We start from the raw sequence: 23,258 nt of genomic DNA, 5'->3' as shown, positions 1-23,258 counted from the left end.
TGTTTCTGAATTACGTAGTCCTTCTTTACTTTTGCTTTCCCCCTCCCCGTCTGTAAGGAAGGAGACAACTTTTGTTTAGATCAGGAGTGTTTGATCCCTGGCCTGTAGGGCCACAGCATCCAGCCCATGGGGCTCCCCATGGGTCAGGAAATTTGGTAGTGGAAGAGCAGTGGCAATTAATAATGCTATTCCTCCCCTGCTGCCACGTTCCCAAGCCCTGTACAGCCCGATCAGGGCTGGGCCATGTCCCCTTCCCCCAGGTCAGGCCCAGGCAGTGCCTACTGGATCAGGCCCATCGGACAGATACTGCCCATCTGGCCCATGGAGCAAAAAGGCTATGCACCACTGGTTTACATCATTGAACACATTATTTAAACAAGTTGCTTGCCATTAATTTTTATTGAAATTACAGTTGGTAACTCATTAACTTGATAATCAACAGAAAGATTAAATGACACTAGCTACATCAAAAAGCAAACTTTGACATCATTTGGAGGCAGGGGATAGTACAGAAACCCACAACCTACTGCCACCACCTTACCTGACAGGACGAACTGCAGATGTCCATGCCCCCTTGAAGCATCATGAGGCAGGGGAAGTGTTAACTTATGCATAACACAATCCTAATTATGAGACTATTAGTACCACATAGGCAATGATGCCCTATTCGCAATGAAGCAATGATGCATTCAACAATGTTTGTGATTTCTGGAGCAGATAACATTGTTTCTACGTGCAAGGTTTTTGCAGTGAGGTAGCAGAAAGATGGCTTTGAGTGTTTTGAGGTTGCAAGCATTCCCCGCTCTTTTACATACGGTGCACAATGCCATTCCTGCTGCTATCCTCCAGGCTCTGTTAGCCCCAGAATTCCTTTTCAGCCTCCTTTCCGGAAGACTAAATGATTTAAAAGACCTGCGTATGCAGAGCAGTAAGCCCATGTATGCTTATTTCTACCTCTGACATTAAAACTGATTGTTCTTATACCATTATGGGAAAGGAAAAAATCCTCGCTATAAAAGATTGTCGTTGCATTCTCTTGGAACTGCATTGAAAAGTGTTTATTATGTTGCAGCTAATCCTTTAACTCAGGTTTTGGGTATTTTTCTTCATAATAAAAGGTTGAATGTCTCCCACATATTTCAAGGGAAACATTAATGTACCGTAACCCAGAGCTGACAAATACTGATGCTCGCCAATGCAAGTCAAGTGTTTCTCATCTGAATCAAAAGGAACAGCTCTTTGCCATGGGTCTAGCATTACCATGTGCACCTAGCCTGAAAACAAGTCACCAGTACATTTGTTTCATTGTCACCGCTAATCCAAGCAGTGTGTTACACACTGAACAGTGCAACACTTTGGACCCTCAGCTTGTCAAACGGTGACATAATACATATGGAGCAATCCCCCCTTCATTTGAATATTGCTGTCGACTGTGGATAAAGCAGCCGATAGACACCTGCGGTACAGACACGCCATGGTGAAAGGAGCAAGTGGTTCTAATTCTTTGGATCTCCGACAGACCAAGCCCTATAGGAGCTGGACCCCCAGAGCTGACAGCTCTGGGCAGCTCAGGGATGCATGTGTTGCTAAAATACAGCTCTGTCTTTTTAGGGAGCTGATAGAAGTGCTCCAGACCTGCTCTTCAATGCTCTGGTGCACTGCAAGGTGGACAGACAGGCTGGGAGAGCAGCCAGGCACCTACGATGCAGGGAGGGTCCCTTGGAGGGAACATCCTCGAGGAGCACTTTAAACATTTCAGCACATCTGAAGACTTAGTTGGTTTCCTTCAAGGAAAGAGAACCCAAAGGGCCCCAAAACCAGGTAAGCCTCTGACAGAGCACCCCTCTGCCTGGGTGAAAATCTGGAATCACACAGATGCTGGACAAAAATCCACAGAACCTCAAATCTGCTTCACCAGGAATACGTAGGTCCCATACAAACCCCGCACAAGATGACAGAGATCCTAGGATCCCCAAAGCCAGGGGGGAACACAGACCTGAATGTACCTACCATGAATACAGAGGAGGACATTTTCAAGTCCACAGCTGGAGTACTGTGTCCAGTTCTGGGCGCCCCACTTCAGGAGGGAGGTGGACAGCATTGAGAGGGTCCAGAGGAGGGCCACCCGCGTGATCCGGGGACAGCAGGGCAGACCCTACAATGAGAGGCTATGGGACCTGAACCTGTTCAGCCTCCACAAGAGAAGGCTCAGAGGAGACCTTGTGACTGTCTATAAACTCACTAGGGGGGACCAGAAGGGTTTGGGGGAGACCTTGTTTCCCCGAGCACCCCCCGGGATAACAAGGAATAACGGCCACAAGTTGTTGGAGAGTAGGTTTAGATTGGACATCCGTAAGAACTACTTCACAGTTAGGGCAAATAGGATCTGGAACCAACTTCCAAGGGAAGTGGTGCTGGCTCCTACCCTGGGGGTCTTTAAGAAGCGGCTCGATGCCTACCTGGCTGGGATCACTTGAGCCCAGTTTTCCTCCTGCCCAGGCAGGGGGTCAGACTTGAAGATCTACAAGGTCCCTTCTGACCCTACTTCTGTGATTCTCTAAGTAATATCTGTTGCCCCTTTCTTATGGGGAACATCCTAAGATCATCGAGCATTAGACAGAACTCACCCTAGAAGTCCTGAATACTGGGGTGGCGATGTTGAACTCACCTCATTGGAAAAGTGCAGGAATCCAGCACTTGCGAGAGAGTCACTCCTATTCTCCAGTGATTCTCCCCATTGCGTGGGCTGGATGGTCCACTCAACCCTCCACAGTGCCATCACTGCAACATTTTCTTTCTGGGTAGTCATGCTGGACACCACAGTAAAGCTCGGTTGTTATCTAGTTGATTAACTGGCTTCTGTTTTTATCCAGCTATGCCTTTCCGTTTCCTCATTCTTTGATTGTGTTCACGTTTGTGCTGTTTTTGTTCCTGCTTCTGACATGTTGTGCAGTGACAACTGGTTCCTGTCTTTCTGACCAGCTCAGCATCATTCTTCCTGATCTCTTGGCTATTTCAGTGCTGAACTGAATCACGGGGATCTTTAGGGCTGAACACATTTTGGAAACGGTGCTGGCCTATTGCATACTTTGATATCATAGGTATTCCAGCAAACGCTCTGCAATGCTTGGAGAACACTATGAGTGCAGCACGGCATCTAACTAAATCCCTTTGGTCCAAAATAATCTCACTGTATCTTTTGACTTGCTTTATCTCTGAACTCTGACTTGGCAGTTCACTCACTGTTAGAAGTCAAGTCTGAGCTGCTGCAGTGCTTTGCATTGTCTAAGGCTCTCCAGGAACTTCAGCTCATGTAAAATGCTGCCACCGGGAGTCCAGTGAACCTTCAGGAAATTCACCCTCCATGAACATTGCGTGGTCCCTTCCAGCCCTAACGTCTATGAAATCTATGAAACATATGCTTGCAATGTCTGCAGTGGCTTTGCATTATAATTCACAGAGCATACAAAGTTCCGCAGGGGAGAGCTTTACCAGTCAACAAAGTTTGAGCCATTCATCTCAGCAACTGCTGGCCTCCACAAGGAGATTCAGCAAGACAAGCCTCTGGCTGACTCCTAGTTACAGGCACAAGACATTTAAGTCTCAGGCCTACAGCTGTGTCCACTGGCTGTTTTCCCAGCTCCAGGTTTTTAGGTATGAAAAGCAGCAAAGGTCTCCCAAGCAGCACATCATGCTGAATGGAGTCAGACCAGCTGCTATTCTATGATACCACAAAAAGCAAAGTGAAGTTGTGGCATGATGAGAATGAAAAACCTATTCTCCCACCTTTCCCTTTCCTGCACATTTCTAGCTCAGAAGATTCACTAATCTATGCGCAGATATAAAGGCAAAGAGGAAATGTCACTTCAAAAGATGCTTCAAAGTGTGCACTAAGGCAGTGCTTAGGTTTTTGGAAGTCACGCAGCAATCTTAGTATCATGGCCAGAGGCACATAAAAATTTTGGTATTCAGGGAATGCTGTGTTTCAAGAAAAGAGAAACTTAGGACAGCCCCTGCTATGAGCAAGCAGTGTCAATGCTACTACACAGGTCCTCTCTACTCCTACCCATAGCTCCCCAACACGTAAAATAATGCAAAATTTCAATGTCATGGTGTGCTGATGGAAAATGCACCATCAACCACAGTGCTTCGTTCCAAGAGGCATGCCAGCTAGGCAAACCAGACATGGGTTTTTTTCCAAGTTTCGTTCCTTTCAGTAGGGATTTAATTAAACTGTGATGTTAAACAGCACCTCCATCTCTCTACTTCAGGAGCTGATCTCCATTCTGAGCGCTTTAAACCCTGGAAAGTGCTAAGACTATGTGCTGTTTCATCCCATCAAAACTTTCTTTGAAAAAAATCACTTGCATAACTTCTTCACCCTAGGTACTCCTGAGGAATTTCTGCACATTTTCTTCCTAGAGATGCTAAGCTTTCACATGTGGTTCTCGGTTTCTTTTTCAAGTTGGTCAGGTTTTTATAGGTTATCATATTGGCTTTTTACCATTCAGAGATAAACTTTTGTATTTCTGACTCAGTTCAGACCCGATCAACAAGTGTCTACAACTAACCACGCGCAGAAGTCATTCAAATCCTGCCTCTCACAGACTTATGTCGTTTCTGAAGTCCACACTTCCCATGTGAAGCTGATCTCTTGCTTATAGACAACTATCCAAGCAACAGGAAAGCTAACGGTAAAAATTCTTCCGCTAAAGTCTAGAGACAGGATGAAGGAAATGCAGAGCAAGTTGGTGGGTTTCCAGGCTGAATTCTTATCGCCTCTCTCCCGATAAAGCCGAGGGTTTAGCGTTAGCCATGCAACGCATTTGGGATAGAATCCAACTCCCACCAGAGTCCTTCGCTGACACCAGGGTTTGGCCATGACAAGGCTATTTGATGACATGCCTTACAATCATCATTCCTTGAAATTATCTTTTACAATTATCATTTCCTTGAAAAAAGAGTCAGGATCCTTTGAGCAAACACTTCAAAGATGTTCACTGACTGCAGCACTGTGTCTATTTTGCTTAAAAGATTTAGGAATTCAGTCTGGAGGGGCAGGAGGCCAAATACCAAACTGCAGGCTATGAACCCTCACCCAAACACGGGACCAAACATTGGCACTGCTTGGTCTGAAACCGTGTGTGTGTGTGTTAGAAGCCATCTTTCCCCTTATCACAGCAAAGACAAAAGCATGCAGTTTTCCCTTGCCCCAAAGTATTTAGGCAATTGCTTTAAAAACCAGGGACCTGAAATTAGTTTTAAGCAAAGAAGCACCCACCCTGAAGCATACTCTTATTCTTTTACATTTACAGACAAGCAGAAGCTTCCCTCCCTTTCTAGTGCATAAATGTCAAACTAATGCACTAAGTCCAGCCTGCAGGTCTAGAGTCTCTAACCAGTTTCTGCCTCACAGAATTGCGAGGTGGTTTTGGATAATCATTAAGCCACCCAGCAAGCGAAAAAGATAATACCCCATCATTTGAATACATGAGAAAGTTATAAGCACAGAAAGAAAGCTCTGCAACATAGATGGGTTGCAGGCTACACCATGAAGAAACAGCTCTGGGGCACAGCACGCTGTTACTTCAGTGGGCAAATCGAGAGTGTAGTGCCACTGGAAAACACCCAGAAAGCAGGATACAGCGCTTCAGTAAACTCTGCTTTGAATTTGTAGATTAAGTTAACTTTCTCACCAACAGCCAGGAAAAGCACAAAGCCTGCATCCCAGTTGAGCAGCACACCTATCTTGGTAGCCTTGGTGTTGGGCAGGCTTTTTTCATTATCATTATGCCAGGCTGAAATTTTTGCATTAAACCACTCAATGCACCAGGAGCTGCGATTTCTCCCCAGGCGGCTGTCTGCCCCTTGCCTGTCCATGCTCCCGTAGCAGATGCCGATGCCACAGAAGTTGTTACGCTGCAGTTCCACTTCCCAGTAATAGATGCCCCTCTTGAAACACTGGAAGCCCAGCACTTGGGAACAGTAGGAGAAGCGTTGAGGGTGTGAGCTATAATTCTGGGGGGTTTCAGAGACAGATATTTTTGTGTTTTTCTCTAATAAAAGCACTTTGTTATGAGCCGTGTTGAAATCCAGCGTGACTTTTGTAGCATCTGTGGAGGAATACAAGAGATTATAAAGAAAAGATATTAGGAGCTATATTGGTTTATTCAGAAAGGCCCCAGTTCTTCTTTTCTCTCTCTCTCTTGTATATATAGTGGTTATATAGTTGTACATAACATTTAGATACTTTATATAGACATGTGTGTGCATGCATTTGTATCTGTGTATGTCCACACATACATAAAGAAAACCTTTCTATACTGTTGTAAGTATAAAGGTTTTCTCTGCTGTATTTAGCTCTTCCTACTGTGACTTTTCTTATAACGTCCTGAGGAGTTGCTAATGCTCATCAGTGTTGAGAGCAAGATTCTGGATTCGATAGATCATAAGCTTCCTTCACTGTGGCAAGTCCTATGCTAACTGTGCCATAGCCTAACAACGCTGTGCAATAGCATGTTGGGCAAAAACTGTGCTAATACACTACTGCACGGTAGTATTAGGTTACTGCACAGTTAGCGTCACTAAAAACTCGTGTACCAGCACTACTGCGCAGTAGTGCGAGTTACTGCGCTTTGATTTAGTACTTGGTTATCCAAGTGCTAAACTTAATGCGCAGTAACTGTGTCACCTTAATGAATGTATAGACGCATCCAGTAACTTGCAGGCAGGTCTCCTAGACCTCTGCCAGTGTCCATACAACAGACTTCTGAAACCAGAAGTAAGTAGTTTCCAATGGCAACTCAGTCTCATTCTCAAAAGTGAGTCTGGCTCCTAAACCCGCTTAGCTTTCTGTGAATTTCAACCAAGTTGTTACCTTCCCCAACAAGCTCACTTAGAGCAGCGTCCCAAGTCTGCCACTGGCACTGGATCTCAGTTTAACCGTGTGCTCCATTTATGCTAGTGGTGAACTTTTTGGGGAATGTATCCAATGCCCTAGAAGGTTTTTCCTTTTTTCCTGAAAATGTATACCTCTTAACGGACCATTGCTGTAATGTTAATAAGGCCATAATTATGCAACAACATGGAAAACATTCAATCACATAATCCCAGCGCAATGAAAGAAGTCGTCGGTTTTTAAGACCTGTGTGACTGGACAAGTTACTTACAGTGCAGAAGCTCCTCTCTAGATTTCTTTAGGAAGCTTTCGATAGATGTGTCAGCGTCTGGACTTGCCAGGTTTGGTACTGATGTGAGAGAATAGAGAGAGCAATGATGCAATTTAAACTGGAGGAAATACAGAGTTCATATGAGCTTCTCAAATCGAATTATATTCTACAAGTCACTCTATGAATCCTGACTTAATCACCCCTTTGAGCCAGGGGTAGACTCCAGTGGCTATATTAAAAAGCCTACAAGGAAGAGAGCTAAGCACAGCATGGATACAGAAAGCCTTGCCAAATGCCATCATTTTTTTAGCCGGCCGTATGAATGAGAAAATAAAGTTCACTCTTCTGCTTCTTTCATTCTTTGGCCTCTGTTGAGTCTGCCCACAGGGCCAGTCGTGATAGGGACTTTGGGTGCAGATACCTCACTCACTTATTCCATGGAGACCATTACTGACCTTTGCCAGACCTGGACGTGTGATAGATGTGTAATGTGTCAAGTTGCATGACTAAATTTAACTCCGTCCCCCAGTTCCCCCTTTATATTCTTAGCTCCCTTCTTCTTGAAAAGTATATAAGGAGACATGAGTCATGCCATGGCAGGGTGTACAGCACCTGTGAATCACGCTACGCTCCACATCCACGGAGGAAACTGGGGTGAAAAGTGTAACTCGCTCTTTGGAAACAGGCCCTATGTGACCAGGCAATATGGGTTCAGGTCTGAGGGGAAGGGGTTGCATCTTGGATGGAGCTGGATTAAGCTGGGGGTGTTGGGTTGCCTCTACTGCCTGGTGTCTGTAAGGAGCTTATAAATCTGCTATGAGTGCCAGCGAGGACATAGTCCTTTAGCTCAAGCACTAGAGCCTGAGCTAGTTATCCAAACTTCACTGGGCCGTGGACCACAGTGCTGAGGAAAATGTCCCACCTTGCCCTGCTTGTCAGCCTGAGGAAACACCTAATTGTGCAGGGGGAGGTCTCCTGTGGGCACAATGCCACCTCCGAGGGTTTCACAGATGCATTATCTGCAAGCCACAGGATGGGAACCGCTGCACTAGACACTATTTCATGAGAAGTATGGAGTTCAGTCTGTGTTGGCAACCCAGGGCAGATCATTTTCCCACACTGTCTCGTGATGGGGAGGGGTGGGAACAAAGTGAGATAAAAGTCACGCCTTTCTCCAGGAGCCCATAGGTGCCTCCTCAACTATTGCTGAACCATTGCTTAGTAGGGTGGTGTCAGCCACCATCTCCAACTTAGCATTAAACAGAAAACAGTGAAAGGTATGTGGAGTAAACACTTTTTGAACTCACCAGATTTGCTGGGTTTTATCCTCTCTGAAAAAGCAAAGTTCTGCATTAGTTATGATAATACAAGAAATTGTTTCCATATTTTAAACAAGAGCCATTCACATCCACTATGGTCAGTGCTGCAGCTGGTGTTAAGGTGGGATATCTTGGCAAAGCCTGACAGCAAGTTAAAACAGCAGAGGGTCTGGCATACTGGAGCTCAACATAACTTTTTTTTCCAAGCTAGGAGTTACATGCCTAGGCAGTGCATTGCTTACTTTTCGCTTTGTGTGTCAACAGCGAGAAGCAGAAGCTACAAGTTAGTTCAACTTTGACAAGGTCAAACCTGCAAGTGCTCCCTTGGAGATCAATGGAAGTTTTACACGTCAAGAACTTGTAGGGGGAAGCCAGTAGTTTTTTAATATGGCTAATATGAGGCTCATGCAACATGGCTCACATCTGATTTGAGGTAGACAAGTTGTAAGTACCTCTGTCTACAGATATACAGCCACATGCAGATGATAGACGGCGTCTTAATAGGCTTCATGTTTTAAATTCCCAGGATGCAGGGGACCATCTGAATTTGTGTTGAAATGAGTGAAGAAAAACATCAAGCCAAGATGCCATCTGTAAAGAGCCTCTTTCATCTCCTTAATTCCACCCCCTTGGCCCTCAAAACCTTGCAGGGTTGCGCTTAGCGAGCACAAGCATGGGTCGGGTTGCTGTTCATGCTTATTGTCCATCACTTACTGCCATCTGCAGACACATTTGACTCCTGCGGAAGCTGCTGAGGGGTTTTAACTCCTTTGGGAGCCTCTTGTGAGGGAAGAAGATGGAATGTCAAACAAGCTTACAAGCAGGATACATTACATGAACCTTCATTCAAGTAACAGACATTTAGGATGAGCTCCCTAGGCACTTGAGCTATGCAGAACCTCCTTAACAACACTGATGAAGTAGCAGGAGCTGAGCCCCGGAGGGTTTGTGACTTATATTATAATTATACCCATTTGATTTGTTTTCTTAGCACTCACAAGGTGTCTGACCCCATAAGGAGCCTGATTCCCCCTGCACCCAGGCCTACACGACAAAGCTTTGCTGGGAGTCATTCCATCGACTCGGCAGCCAACATGACTAAGCCACCAAAACACGTACAGCTCTTTGGGCGTGCATGGGGCTGTGTCAGAGGAATGTGAACCACCCTGTGGAAAGATCTCTCCGTGGCATTTGCACTATCTCCTAATGCAGTGAATCATGGGATGCAGAAGCAGTGCAAACTTTGAGGTAAAGCGTCCACACCTGAGAACAGGATAGTGATCCAGGCCAACCTAGACAGGCTCAGGAAATGGGCGGACAAAAACCTGATGGCATTCGACACTGAAAAATGCAAGGTTCTCCACCTTGGGGAAAAAAACCTGCAGCACGCTTATAGGCTTGGCAGTGCTACGCTGGCTAGCACCATGGCCGAAAGGGACTTGGGGGTCATGACTGACCACAAGATGAACATGAGCCACCAATGCAATGTCACAGCTGGTGAAGCAAGCCAAACTCTGGCTTGCATCCATAGATGTTTCTCAAGTAAATCTCAGGATGTCATCTTCCTGCTGTATTCAGCCTTGGTGAGGCCACAGCTGGAGTACTGCATCCAATTCTGGACTCCACAATTCAGGAAGGACGTGGAGAAGCTTGAGAGAGCGCAGAGGAGAGCCACGCGCATGATCAGAGGTCAGGAGAACAGGCCTTATGAAGAGAGGCCGAGAGCCATGGGACTCTTCAGCCTGGAAAAGCGCAGGCTCAGGGGGGACCTGGAGGCCACCTATAAGTACATGAGGGGTGCTCATCAGGATCTGGGGGAACGTCTGTTCACCAAAGCGCCCCAAGGGATGACAAGGTCCAACGGTCACAAACTCCTCCAAGACTGTTTCAGGCTGGACATAAGGAAGAACTTCTTTACTGTCTGAGCCCCCGAAGCCTGGAACAGACTGCCACCAGTGGTGCAAGCACCTACTCTGGACTCCTTTGAGAGACATTTGGACATCTATCTTGCTGGGATCCTTTGATCCCGGCTGACTTCCTGCCCCTAGGGTGGGGGGATGGACTTGATGATCTTCTGAGGTCCCTTCCAGCCAGTCTCTGAAATTTTTAAAATCATTATGACCTACTCCGACAGCATTGTGAGTACTCTGCATCTTACTCCCACAATGTCCTCCTCTCCACTCCGTTATCTCACCTGTTCATTTGCCTGCTGAGTTTTGAATTCCTACAGACCCTCCAGGTCCCATCACTTTCTTACTCTGCCCTTAACATGGATAGCACAAGGCTGCCTGGCATGATTGAATCCTTCCTCCTAACAAGTGATGACATTCTTTTGGGTCTGCACTTCCAGACCAGCAGAAGCAAGCAGGAGAGATGTTTAGTAGCCACAGATGGGTAATTGCATGGGGAGAATAGGTAGACACTCCAGAAGATGGTTAAAACTGGCAGCTGAGAGAGGCACACTCACACCAGCTGGGCACCATTCAGTGCCACTTCTGGACTCAGAATGCTAACACAGACTGGTGGAGCTGCATCATTTTGCAGGTCTGAGGTGATCAGCAGTGACTGCAAAATTTTTACGTGTGGAAAGCAGTGTCTCTAGGCATGATCTTATCCTTGATCTTGAGCAGTATGACTCATGGATGAGGCTGGCCGAGCAACCGGCGGCAGTCGTGCTGTGGAAGCTGCTTGAGGCAGAGAGCTCCACAGAGAGCTGGGGCCAATGCAAACAAGGTGGACAGAGCTGCCAGGCAACGTGGAAGAAATAACTGACAGATTTTTAAGCAATGGGATTCCCAAATGGCAATGAGTCAATAAATGGGACTCATGTTCCAGTTTTGGTTCACACACATGTATACAAACATACACACGCGCCAGTCTAACTTCCAAGGATACCAATGGAAGAAACACACCTCCAGAGTGACGGAGGAGTGAGCAGATAACACAAATCAGTTAATGGATACTAATGTTTGCTGATCGGGATAGATGCTCAACATTCATGCTTTCAGGCAAAACAGGCCTCTTTCAGTAACTGCAAGTAGGGACTTCCTTCTCCCATTGCCATATTCACATTCATGGACAGTCAAAGCCTGGGTAATTCTGGGGAACCCATCTTGCCCTCTGGCTCAGGAAGTTATATGGAGGTAATCAGGACAGCAGCAATGAAAGCTTGAACTAAACTGGGGCAGGATGCACCTGTGCTTGGAGGGGTACTGAAAAGGTTTCCTGCCAAGGCTCAACCTTAGTGAGCAAACATCCTTGTGGTTTGTTAGTACGTGCTATGGGCTGTACACTGGTGAAGCCAAAGCCAATGTAGAGCAAGGGCAGGTAGAATAAACAGCCAGAAGACATGAGCAGAGCTCTCTGGGAGGCTGCGAGGGGCCTGTGCCTTGACTACAGGCCTGTGGCTTCTGCAGCAGTGGGGCAGGACATTCCCACGCCTGTGCTTGAAGACCAATACCCAAATTGAAGGCAGGCTTCCAAAGTAAAGCTTTTATTCATGGTAACAGGCAGTAGAGTGGTGCTTAAAATTCAAGCAAAGAAAGATGATCTGAGAGCAAACTGCAGGTTACCAGGCAAAAAATAAAAATGCAAACAATCAACCCTAAAAACTGCTGCCACCGGGATTTGCAATGCCCCGAGAAAAGAAGTGCCAGGTGCTTCTTAGCATTGACTAGCCAGTAGGTTGGTGACCATGAAGTCACAGTTCATTTTCCTCTCCAGCAGCACCAAGGGCTCTTTCTGTAGGTGAGGAAAGGACCCACATCTCAGGAGGCTCCCAGAAAAGTGTTTGTGTTCCTCATGTTCTGCAGCAGGGCACTGGGATGTGCCTGCTCCTTCAAGAGAGCAAGCAGCCCAGGAGGTTGCTTGCAGGTGGCAGAGGGGAGCTAATGAGGGACTCACCTGACGGGAAGAGGGCTCAGGTTGGAGCTATATAAGCCCAGGCTGCACCGGTCAGGTAGTCTTTCCCCAGCAACCAAGGAGTGAGGAGCTCCTGGCTGCAGGACTCCTGAAGGGACCTGGATTTGGCTGAACAACTCTGCAGGCCTGGGAATGGAGGTAAGTTCCTTAGACTAAGAAAGACTGGATGTACAGGCAAGTGGCCTTCATTTATGTTAAGCCCCTAGAGGGCTTGAGATGCTTGTCAGAAGGCAGTGCTGTTTCTTATTCTTTTGAGTTAGACTAGTAGTTTAGCCTTCAGCTCTCCTAGGGCAAGCTTGAGGCATATTTAGTACACCGGTAACCCAGGAGCCCTCAGACTGAGGGTGGACCTGGTGAGGAGCCCAGGAGCCTAGGAAAAGGCTGAAACATAAACCAGAAGGTCCAAGAGCCCGGGGGAAGGTTGAGCTGGGCCAGAGGGGTCCAAGCTGGACAGAGGGTCCAAGAGCCCGGAGAAGGGGCCGTGTGTGGGGACCAGGGGTGCAAGGGGGTGAGTGTCTAAACAATAAGAGAACACCCATGAGGCTTGGGATGCAGTACAGGGGAGGTGAAGGAGCCATGCAATTTGTCCTTAAGGCCCTTGGTGCCCTACAGGGACCTAGTCAGGCAGAGGAGTTACCAAGCCTGAGGGCTGGATTAAGGCTAGAGGGGTCTCGGAAGAGACCCAGTGGGAACTTACTGGGATTAGGGCTCGCTCTAAGGCTTGTTGGCAGCCCCCTTGAATCAACCTATAATATTTAAGAACAAGGTGTGGTGGGTAAGTCCTCTAGGGAGAGTGGCAATAGTTTGAGCCAGGCAGGAGTGATGAGGTTCCTAGGTACCGTCACAGCTGCACCTGTGCACAGGCAAGGGTGGGCAGGCAGCACTGGGATCAGGTGGTTTATCTTCTTCTCCGTCTCCATTTCTTGGCTGCCTGACCAGAAGCTATCCCCACATGCACATTTCCCTCCCTCTCCTGAGGCTGCCCTTCCACTTCTGCTCCTAGTGCCCAGTTGCCCCACTGCCCTTGCAGTCTTGTCTATCAGCCACTCCACAGACACCTCCACCCTGCAGCTGCCACATCTGCGTTGGCCTCGAGGCTGCTGTTGAGATCGCTGCACTCCAGGCTTCTGATAGAAAGATGGGGAGCCTGCGAGACTTACAGCAGCAGCGCGGGGAGGAGGGCTCTGTGACAGACCACCAGCCTCCGGGTGCTGCCCTGCCCACCCTCGCTCTGCTTCACAACGTGCGTGGGGGACACAAGGGCTTTCACCCAGGAGCTCCTGGGATGCGATGTGACAAGGGACAGAACAGGAGTTACTGCTACAACCCTCTTCTGCGGGGTGATCCCTAGGGACATGGACATTTTTGTCCAAGAGAATAACACTCTCCTCGGGGATTCCTGAGTTGGACCAGCAGAACAAGCCCAGGGAAAACAACCAAGTGGAGGGGTTAGAGAGGCCCTGGCTGAGAGAGGGACCCCAAAGACTTCCCTTCATCTTAAGGAGGTGCTGGCCCCTGCTCATGGCTGCAAGTCCAGTCCCTGCCAAGGGGGTGTGAGCATGCCAGGGGCAGGTCCAGGCTGTGCGTTCTCTGGGGTTGCCGGAGGCAGGACTGCTGGCGAACCTTAGTCTTGGCTGGTACTACTTGTCCATTTGTGCCTATGGCCTGCAGTCTCCTTGTGTGCGTCTGTCTGCAGTTGGGCTGGAAACCAGCCCCTCCCTCTGCTCCAAACAGGTGTATGTGTTTCCTCAGTGGCAGCCGTCCACTCGCACACTCGTGCTGATGGGGACGAGTGTTTTCAACTAGACAGAGTGACTTGGGGATGACTTCTGTTCAGTAGAGCACTTGTCTCCCAAGCAGTCAGTGCAAGTCACTGTGGGACTGCTGCTGAAGGACTGCTACAGCCGACAGGAGTGAGGGACTGTTTAGATGCACTCTTCTACCACAGCTCTTCCAGCAAAGCTTTCTAGCGTAGACCAGGTCTTACTTTGTTCCTTGTCAAAAAAAATCTGTATCTCACAGGAGCAGGCCCCAGCAAAATAGCTTGGCTTAAAAATGAAGTTGAGAGATTGCTACCATCTTGACACAGACAGCAGCATGGCAGCCAAGGGACTGATCTTGCCATCAACCCTCAGTTCTTTAGCTTCTGATTCATGTGAAGCTATCACAGAGGTGCCTTCCAACAACAGGCCCATTTACCATTACAAGCCCATGTAGTAATGCTGTTATGTGCTGCTTTATGCATAAAGATATTATATACGAGTTATCACAACGGTTGTGTAGTCCCATGCCTTTCTATAGACTATTTACATATCACAGCTGTGTTACGGGAATACCATCAACTTGAACTTCATGCATCAAGTTCATTCGAGTTTCTAAGAGCTTGCTCCTTGAAGGCTTAAAGGCCTTGAACTTACTTCTCCTCTCCCTTTTTTCCATATTTCCTAATCTCTTTTCCTGCTCCCTTGCCAAGCATGGGATGGGTTTTTTGGGGGGTAATTCAAAGAGCCATTGTGCTTGGCCCTTTTGAGGGGTAGGTAGGGGATAAGCAGGGAGGGAAAATTGCTTTCTTATCTTTCTGTTCCAGTTCTTTTGATGCTACTAATATTAAAAACCCCGATCAAAAACAGATGATAAGGCAGCTTTCAAGTTGGCGGTAGCCCTTAACATCAGTAACCACTTTGCTCGAGGAGACCTACAACACTAGGTGCACAGGAGAGAATCTAGTGAGTGTTTTTCATGTGTCAATGACCATGCTGTTTGTTAAACTTACGCGGTCCAACAGGCTTTTTACTGGGTACCTTGGGTTTGACTGGAGACAGTAGTGGCACATTCATAAGACAAAGGGGCTTGGGTTTCCACTGTGGGTGTCCTGCAATGAGATTGGCAAATGACAAGAAGTGAGGAAGGATGGTTTTGCAGTTCAGAACCTCAGTTAAGAGTTCAATTCATTCAAATGCCACAGACCCAGGCAAAGTTTATCTAAGCCTCATTCCTGCAGTATTTCTACTGGTGCTAAACTGAAGGGGACTAAATCAGAGGCCTGATTCTGCCACTATTTAGTCTTCCTGTATCTGTAAAACAGGGTCTGTCTCTCAGAACTCTACACTGGCAGGCCACGGGCAGCCTGAGTACTTGATATGTAAGGCAGATTGGCAATAGTGAAATCACTAGTGGACTTCACAGTATCGCTAGCGTCCTTTCTCCACTGGACTGCAAGATCTTCTGGACAGTAACTGTCCCTCACTCTAGGGCTCTCTGGCATCTAGCACAAAGCTCTGATCTCAGCTGGGACTCCAGCCTCTACGCTAACACAGGCAGTGACAGACTCCTCGATCTGTACGTGACATAGTTTTCATCTTCCTTAATAAAGACAGCAGAAGATGCAGTAAAAAGTTTGGTTGTGTCCAGACTGCTGGGCATCATGGCCAATAATTTGCATGCACTTTTATAGACAAATATAAAAATGGAAAAAAAGAGGGAAAGGGGAAGTTATTTCAGCACAAGATTGCAATTAGACAGCTTGTGGGAGGAGATGAAAGACTTACTCTTCTCTTCCACAAGTGGTCTGGGTGGTCCGCTTGCTGTAAGAAGCATTTGTGACCGTCAGCACAGCTCTTTTCAGATATGCTCTCATCTTTCTTAACAGCTCCCACCTGGTAGCTGCTAGACAGCACAGCATCATCAAAGACTTCTAAGCCAACCCAAAACTCCCCTTCCCCACTGGCTTTAAATCCCTTATTTTAGGATTGCATCCCATCTCGGCTAGCTGGATTTTTATCCCACTTAATTAAAGCTGGGGCAGTTTTTGTGTGAAACCTGCCTGTATTCAATATAGCGTTGTTCAAAGGCATCCCCATTCTGGGATTCAACTTTATTTTTAGCTGTGGAAGTGACTCCTGTATAGATCTGCTCAAGATCTCCCTCTTGAACTTCTTTTGTTACTGAGAGACTATCACGTCTTCTTATACACCTAATGAGCCCTAACCTAGACTGGCTAGTAAGGTGAGTCAGTAGGCTTAACCTTTGGCTGTGCACCAGGGTGTGAAAGGTCTCGCACCCTGTCAGAGTGCAACCAAGTTGGCTCTTTACTAATGGAGACAAACAATTTTATGAGAGAGGTTTGTCCTATTCAGCAGAGTTGACTTTGCAACATGGAACCGCTAAATGAGAAATCCATTTGATATCGGCACAGTACCTTCCATTCTCTGCTCCTCAGGCTGAGATGCTGACTTTTTCAGGATTTCTTTAAGCAAAGTGGCACTTAGGTAGACAGAATGCATTACATTTGAATCTAGGTCGATTCTGGGGACGAATACATCTTTTGTTGGGGGCAGTTGCAATTTAGCTGCTTTCTGAAATACAAAATAGAAGATCTCATGAAGGCATTGAGGTAAGCTTCTTCTGTAATAAAACTCTACTCTGAAACAGTAACTGACTCCAGTTATTTTACTTTTGCATTCTTACATGCATGTTCAGTGGGAGGTGAGGAAGAGAGGCTATATATTCAGACATTACCCATTCATAGCAAGAAGTAATAGCAGCCTATATGAATTGCTTTTCAAGGGACATCTAAAGATTTAAGCTAGTGTCTGTAAATTATGGGACAAGTCTTCTTTACTTGACTAATTCTGTGGCAGGAGAATACTGCTTTGGATGAGGGTGATGGGGAAAATTAAATATTTGGAAGATAACTTGCCTATAAAGAGTCTGAAATGGATGTGCTCAGTAAAGGAAGCATCTAATTCCAAGTACTAATTGAGTGGGGAAATAATTCCACTGCCCAGAGTGCTTGTCAAACAATCAACTTAAGCCTATGCATCTTATAAAAGTATAGTTTCATAGTTGGTCGGGTTGGAAGGGACCTGAGCAGATCATCAAGTCCGACCCTCTGCCATGGCAAGAAAGGGTACTGGGGTCAAATGATCCCCAGCAAGGTGTTCATCCTGCCCACATCCCTCCAGGTCGAATAGGACCCATCCACCACCACTCTCTGGGTGCGGCCCTCCAGCCAACTAGTGACCCATCTGACTGTGTAGGTGTTGACACCACAGTCCCCTAGTTTTTTAATGAGAATGGGGTGAGAGATGGTGTCGAAAGCCTTCCTAAAGTCCAGAAAGACTATATCCACCGTGACACCTGCATCTAAGGATTTGGTGACCTGGTCATAGAAGACCACCAGGTTGGTCTGACAGGACCTGCCTCTAATGAACCCATGTTGGTTGCCCCTAAGCACAGTCTCCCCTGCTGGTCCCTCGCAGATGTGCGCCAGGATAATTTTCTCAAAAATTATAGATTTTTGTGGTCATATATCTACACCAAGGTAGTAAGGGCAGGATTCCTGTAGTGGTTTCTTTTAGGGCTGTATGTTCTTGAGATCGGCAGGCCTTACCTCTAGGAATGCGATGTCATCACTTACAGCCAGTGTACTCTCGAGCTTGTCTTTGAGGGACTGAATTTCACTTTTCTTCTTTCCCAGAACCTTATGAACGTAATCAAACTTATCACGGACTCTCTTCTCCTCCTCTTCAAGCTTCTTTACTGACTGGCTTTCTTGTTCTTCAATTAAAACTTTTACTTCCAAGAACTCATTTCTCAGCAAATCCTTGTTATGGGCAGCTGCTTCCTAAAAACCAACCACAAGGATGTGGGTTCCAAGGGGACTGCACGTAGGTAGGACACTCCCCAGGGTGCAAAGGGGTATAAAGCCCTGGGCTCTGCAAAATGTGATGGCTGATTGCATTTCCCTGAAATGGCACTCGGGTAGAAACCCTATACCTCTATACTCAAGTCAAAGGCAAGTCTCCTGTTCCCTTTAATGGGACCCCAAAGTCATGTTTCAGTACATTTGGGGAGGGCGAAGGGTCCCAAGGGGTATGAAACAGGCAGCTTGTGTCACCTGGCAGTGAGAACAAGCACTGCAAGCCATGAGAGGCTAGGGTTGTGTGTCAAAACCTCCACGTTTGTCCTTGTCCCTCTTAAAATGAATTTATAGCAATGTCTAATGGGGGAATTTCATTAGTTAATGCTGGAGGCACAGGGGCATTTAGGTGTGGAACTCCCCTTGATTTTTTCGAGAGGAGTTAAGGTGCCTTCATACAGCTTTGTGGATCTGGGCCTTTATCTTTTCATTGCAGCTTTACAGGCTCCGCTTTTCTTGTGCTGAAGGCTGTAGGGTCTGGTGTGACTGCTAGTTTAACATTGTCAGTCAGTCGCAGCTTCTGCCTGATCCTGCCCAAATACAATGCTTACATGCATTCTCTTGAGAAGCTTTAATCTGAACGTTCAAACAGCCTGCCTTAAATTAAGCACACGAAACCAGTCCCCCGCCCTGCAACCAATATACTCCCAAGGGCCAGAACAACATTCCCCACTTACAGTGACTTTTCTCTCCCGTATCTTTATTTCATTCATTGCCATAGAAGCTTTGTCATTCTGATTTCTCAGCTCTGTCAGCCTCTTCTTCAGTTGCAACTGCAACAAAACACATCCGATCTCCATTGAAAGCCAGGAAGAGCCACTCCTCTTCCCAATGAAACAGCAGAGCAGTTTTACAGAAAATGTTGGGTTGAATTGTAAGCTTTTCATGTTTCAGGAATTCATCTTTGAAAATATAGTTCTTTTAAACCCAGCAGTGGTTCTTTACAGGGAAAGAAGAGGATTCTAGGTCCATGGCTGGGGAAGGTAAGCAACAGCTCCATGCTGTCTAAGCAGTGACATGTGCCCAGTCCCATGTCTGTTAAAGGAGCCAACCAAGAAAGTCTGCAAGATCGCCCTTAGCACTGCGGCCTTCTTGGCCCTTCCTGACTTAAGAATGAGTCTTCCCATTATTTTAGTTTATCTTGTGGGTAGCAAGGAAATACCACGGTCAGTATGTCCTCGACCCTGAGAAATGGGCTCCTTTCTGGGCTCCAGAATGCTTCCTGACTTCGGCTCGAGTTCTCCCCAGTACATTGCTAAGAGACTCTGCCCTGCTTTGCTTTGGTTTTACCTTGTAAACATGAAGAACAATCCAGCCAGGGTAGGATTGGGCCCTTAATAAACCAGGCAGTAGGGCTGTGTGAAACAGCACCGGTGCATTGCATTTCGATTCGAAACTGCTGTTCTGTTTCATTTCGTTTCATCAAAACAGTTTTGCTGTTTCGATGTCCCACCCATAGGCTGTAATGGGGGAGCTCAAAACAGCCTATAATTTTTGTCATTTCTGGCTTGATTTGGATGAAACTTGCAGGAATGGTAGCCCCTTCTGGGGCCATGAAGCCTGCCAAGTTTCAAGGATCTAGGTGCAGGGGAACTGCACCTCAAGCTGTGGACAAGCAGAACTCGTGACGTGGGTAACACTGTGTGCGCTAAGGCACAGCGGGGTGACAGCTGCAGGGATTTTGGCCCCTGCTGCGGCCACGAAGCCTGCCAGCTGTCCAGGAGATAGGTGCAGGGCCCCAGAACCCAGGAGCCCTGCACTTCTGGCTGCTGAAAGGCAAAACTTGTGACATGGGCAGGAGGGGGGTACGTGTTAAGGTGTGCCCTCACTCAACTGACACCAATGCAGAAAGCAGGGCACTTCAAACAACGCTGCCTTTTTTTATGCTGTTTTTTTTTTTTTCCCATCCCTCCCCCAGAGCACTGGGATTGGAAGGGATCTCAGGAAAGGATCAAAGTCCTGGCCAGTTGCACAGTCAATAATGAGAGCACTCCTTTCCTCCGCTTCCCCCTCCCTCTCCTTACTTTAGTTTCTGTTTCCTTGCAGGCAAGCCCAGCTTGAGCTTCCACACTCAAAATGTTTTGACTTGCCTCATTTCATTTTGAAGCTGTTTCGAAGCTCTCCATTTCGAGGTCGAAAAGAAACTGCCGGTGAAATTTTGCACAGCCTTACCAGGCAGCTCCTGAACTCCCCACGTCTTAACGTCTTAAGGAAAACTTTGGCAAAAGCTCTCTTCTGTATAGGCAGACCCAGAGGCCTGCCACTGGGAAGGAGCTGGCTACAAGCTGGGCTAGTGCTTGGGGGACAAACTTGTGTTGTCTCCTGCAGGTTCATGCTCCTGCCCACCCTTCCCGCAGGCCTTGCTGAGATTCAGTGAGTCACAAGAGTTGCCACTTTACTAACAAAGCACAGGATTCAACTGCTAGTCTCCAGTGATTACCAAAATACAAATGGAAGCCGTTAGCTGTCAGACTGGGATGCCTAAAGCTGCGCGTCAGATTGAAGTCCTTGAGTGGTACCACCCAAGCCAGGACCTGTGTGGGCTTGTGGGGTTAAAGCACGCCGGGGACGTAGCCAAGAGCATGCGAAGGAGTCATAGGGCAGGGCCCTCCTCTAACAGGGCAATACCCAGCACCGGATGCACCAGCTGTTCATGCCCCCAACTGCTGCAATTTCCACCCATTCTTCCCCTCGCACCCTCGCCTCCAGCCCCAACTTGTTCTCTCCTAATTATGTGGGTTGAGACGTCTTTCTGATCTCTGCTTCTTCCCACAGCATCTTTGAACATCAATGCACCTCTAGATTCAGATACACAGCCTGATTTCTGTGGTCCCAAATGCTTCTGATTCAGCAGGGACCATTGGGGGCTCAGCACCTTTTGAGAACTGAGCTTGCTGCTAGAGGGCAAGGGCCAGGGCAGAGCGGTTCCGCCATCTCGCGATGGTCCTGGACGTGTGCGTTCAAGCGCTGTCCCCAGCTGAGACACCGTGCCTGGGGAGCCAGATGTGGCGGAGCTCAGAGCCAACAGCCATGACAGCTGCAGATCTATTTGTGTCCCCGCTTAGCGCACGCACCTGGGCAAAGCAGGGCTTGTGACCGGGCAGGCAGCACTCTGAGCATCCAAGACTGCTTCTACGCTCCTGCCCTGGGTGGAAAAAGCACTTCCAAAGGGCAGCAGAGACAGTGCAGCCACTGCGGTGTGGCATAGCTAACCCTGCCCACCCTTCCTGTGGCCCCTGGGGAGCCTATGCTTCCCAAGCTGCCCCTAGCCCCAGTCTCCAGAGGCTCCTCCCTGCTTCCTAGGGCAATTTTACGATCTTGGGAAGGGCACAAGGGATACAGGGGAAAGGGTGGATATCAAGTAACGGCTCAGCAAGCCCAGCCCCAAAATGGATGACTGCTGGCTGCCAACACCTCTTCCCGAGGGCACAGCAGCCTCAACCAAGCAGCAGCCTGCTCCCAGGTGAAGTGTCCTGTCTACAAAGCAGGGAAGAAGGAGAGGATTCCCATCTTGCAGCCTGCTCTTCCCCCAGCTGAGAGGAAAGACCTGCAACTTCTGCAGCCAGATGGGGGGCTCGAGGCCTGCGCTCTTTAAGTTCCCTCGAGCCCCATCCACAAGCGGAGGGAGGGATCCTCCTGGAATTGGTGGGCTGCTGACTGCTCCCCGGGGTCCTCATCCCCAATATGCACACACACCGCCATGCACCCGCTCACCTCCTTCTGCGCTTTGGCCTCGGGCAGGGAGCTGGCCGAACAGGCCTTGTGGCCCACCAGGCAGATGCAGCAGATGCAGCTCTGGTGCTCGGGGCAGTAGAAGTCCAGCAGCTTGTGGTGGTCCCGGCACAGCCTCTGCTGCAGGTCGTGCACCGGGGCCCTCAGCTCGTGCACGCGGAAGGCCAGGCTGTCGTGGTGCGGGCGCAGGTGCTCGGCGCAGAAGGAGGCCATGCAGGTGAGGCAGGTCTGCACTGCGGCTACCGCCTCCGGGCAGCTGTCGCAAGCCACCTGCGAGGGGCCCAGCTCGCCGCCCTTCTTGCCCTCCGGCTCCCAGCCCTTCTTGCCCTCGGGCTCGCCACCCTCGGGGGCATTGGTGCCCACCTGCAGCTGCTCCACCACCCGGCACAGCACCGTGTTCTTGCGCAGCTCGGGCTTGGAGGCGAAGGGGCTGCGGCACTGCGGGCAGCTGAACGCGTCCCGCAGGCCGGCCCAGGTGATGTCCAGGCAGGCGGCGCAGAAGTTGTGGCCGCACGGGGTGGTGACGGGGCTCTCGAAGAGGCAGAGGCAGATGGAGCAGGTCAGCTCGTCCTCCAGCCCCGCCAGCATGGCCATGGCTCTGCGGCTCGGGCTCGGAAAGTGAAACTAGGAGGCAGAGGCAGAGGTAGGCACTTCCCGGCAATCACGTGCAGCGGGGCCGGGCCGGGCTCTCTGCAGCCCGGGCCGGGCGGGGCTCTTCAATCCGCGCTGTGGGACGATGCAAAACTTTTTGCTCTTTGTTTTATATATCTTATACAATGTATGTGAATCTTTGCATACATTGTATATACACATGTGCATACATTGTATGTAGCTGTGCATACAATGTATCCTTCACCTTCCCGAGGTGCGGCCGGGCCGGGCGGGGCTTCTGGCGCCGGGACGAGCCGCCCCGCAGCCTCCCGGGTCTTCACCCTCTGCACGGGCTGGCCAACCTAGCCCCGGGGGTCTTTGAGGTGCCCCCCGGACAGGGTTGCCAACGTGGTGGGGAGCACGCGCCGTCTCCCAGCACAGCGACCCCTTCTCCCTGCGCGGCTGGGTGGGAGTCCGGCCGTGCCCCTTCCTCTGCAGGCCAGGTTGCCCCTTGGCTCCCTCTGTGCAGCCGGATAGGGCCCTGCTGTGCCCGCTCTAGGTGCTGGATCAGGGCCACGCGCCTCAGCTGGCCACCCAGCCCTCCAAAGCCAAAGGTCGAGCATTACGGCAGCAGCGCCCAGTCTGCGGTACGGGTACCACCAGTGGTACACAGATGACCTGTCAGGGGTACGCGTTAACAGGCTTATTTTAATTACTTTATAGGACAGAAATGTGCTGGTGGTACTTCAGGTCGTGTCAATTTAATCAGTGGTGCGCAATCTGTCAGAGTTTGGGAATCGCTGCCTTCGGGAATCTGGTAGCAGG

The 23,258-nt window shown here is 48.7% G+C and overlaps 1 protein-coding gene across 2 annotated transcripts; it reads right to left on the bottom strand.

Moving 5' to 3' along the window:
• Positions 1-380: 380 nt before the first annotated feature.
• On the bottom strand, positions 381-22,504 carry TRIM25 (tripartite motif containing 25). 2 transcript variants are annotated; one of them, XM_014601900.3, is made up of 9 exons: positions 21,825-22,503; positions 18,788-18,883; positions 17,802-18,035; positions 16,608-16,764; positions 15,183-15,281; positions 9,203-9,268; positions 8,477-8,500; positions 7,170-7,247; positions 381-6,113 (listed from the first exon to the last, which is right to left on the bottom strand). In XM_014601900.3, exons 1-9 carry the CDS (start codon positions 22,434-22,436, stop codon positions 5,584-5,586), a joined length of 1,896 nt encoding a protein of 631 aa, XP_014457386.1. In that variant the 5' UTR covers positions 22,437-22,503; the 3' UTR covers positions 381-5,583. The 2 variants fall into 2 exon arrangements, with proteins under 2 accessions (XP_014457386.1, XP_019349752.1); XM_019494207.2 differs by lacking the exon at positions 9,203-9,268 and having other exon boundaries at positions 21,825-22,504.
• Positions 22,505-23,258: the final 754 nt, after the last annotated feature.

Source organism: Alligator mississippiensis, chromosome 8, assembly GCF_030867095.1.
Source record: "Alligator mississippiensis isolate rAllMis1 chromosome 8, rAllMis1, whole genome shotgun sequence".
In the NCBI taxonomy this organism is placed as follows: Eukaryota; Metazoa; Chordata; order Crocodylia; family Alligatoridae; genus Alligator; species Alligator mississippiensis.
The sequence above is the reverse complement of the archived record's forward strand: the minus strand, read 5'-3'. Positions and strand labels throughout refer to the sequence as shown.

Bases quoted from the DNA above. Each gene is read 5' to 3' on its own strand.
- TRIM25 (XM_014601900.3), bottom strand. From the start codon at position 22,436: ATGGCCATGCTGGCGGGGCTGGAGGACGAGCTGACCTGCTCCATCTGC. The intron at 15,282-16,607 runs GTACTGTGCCGA...ATCTCATTGCAG, and splicing joins TGAGGAGCAGAGAATGGAAG to GACACCCACAGTGGAAACCC. The intron at 7,248-8,476 runs GTGAGTTCAAAA...CTCTCACATCAG, and splicing joins GATAAAACCCAGCAAATCTG to TACCAAACCTGGCAAGTCCA.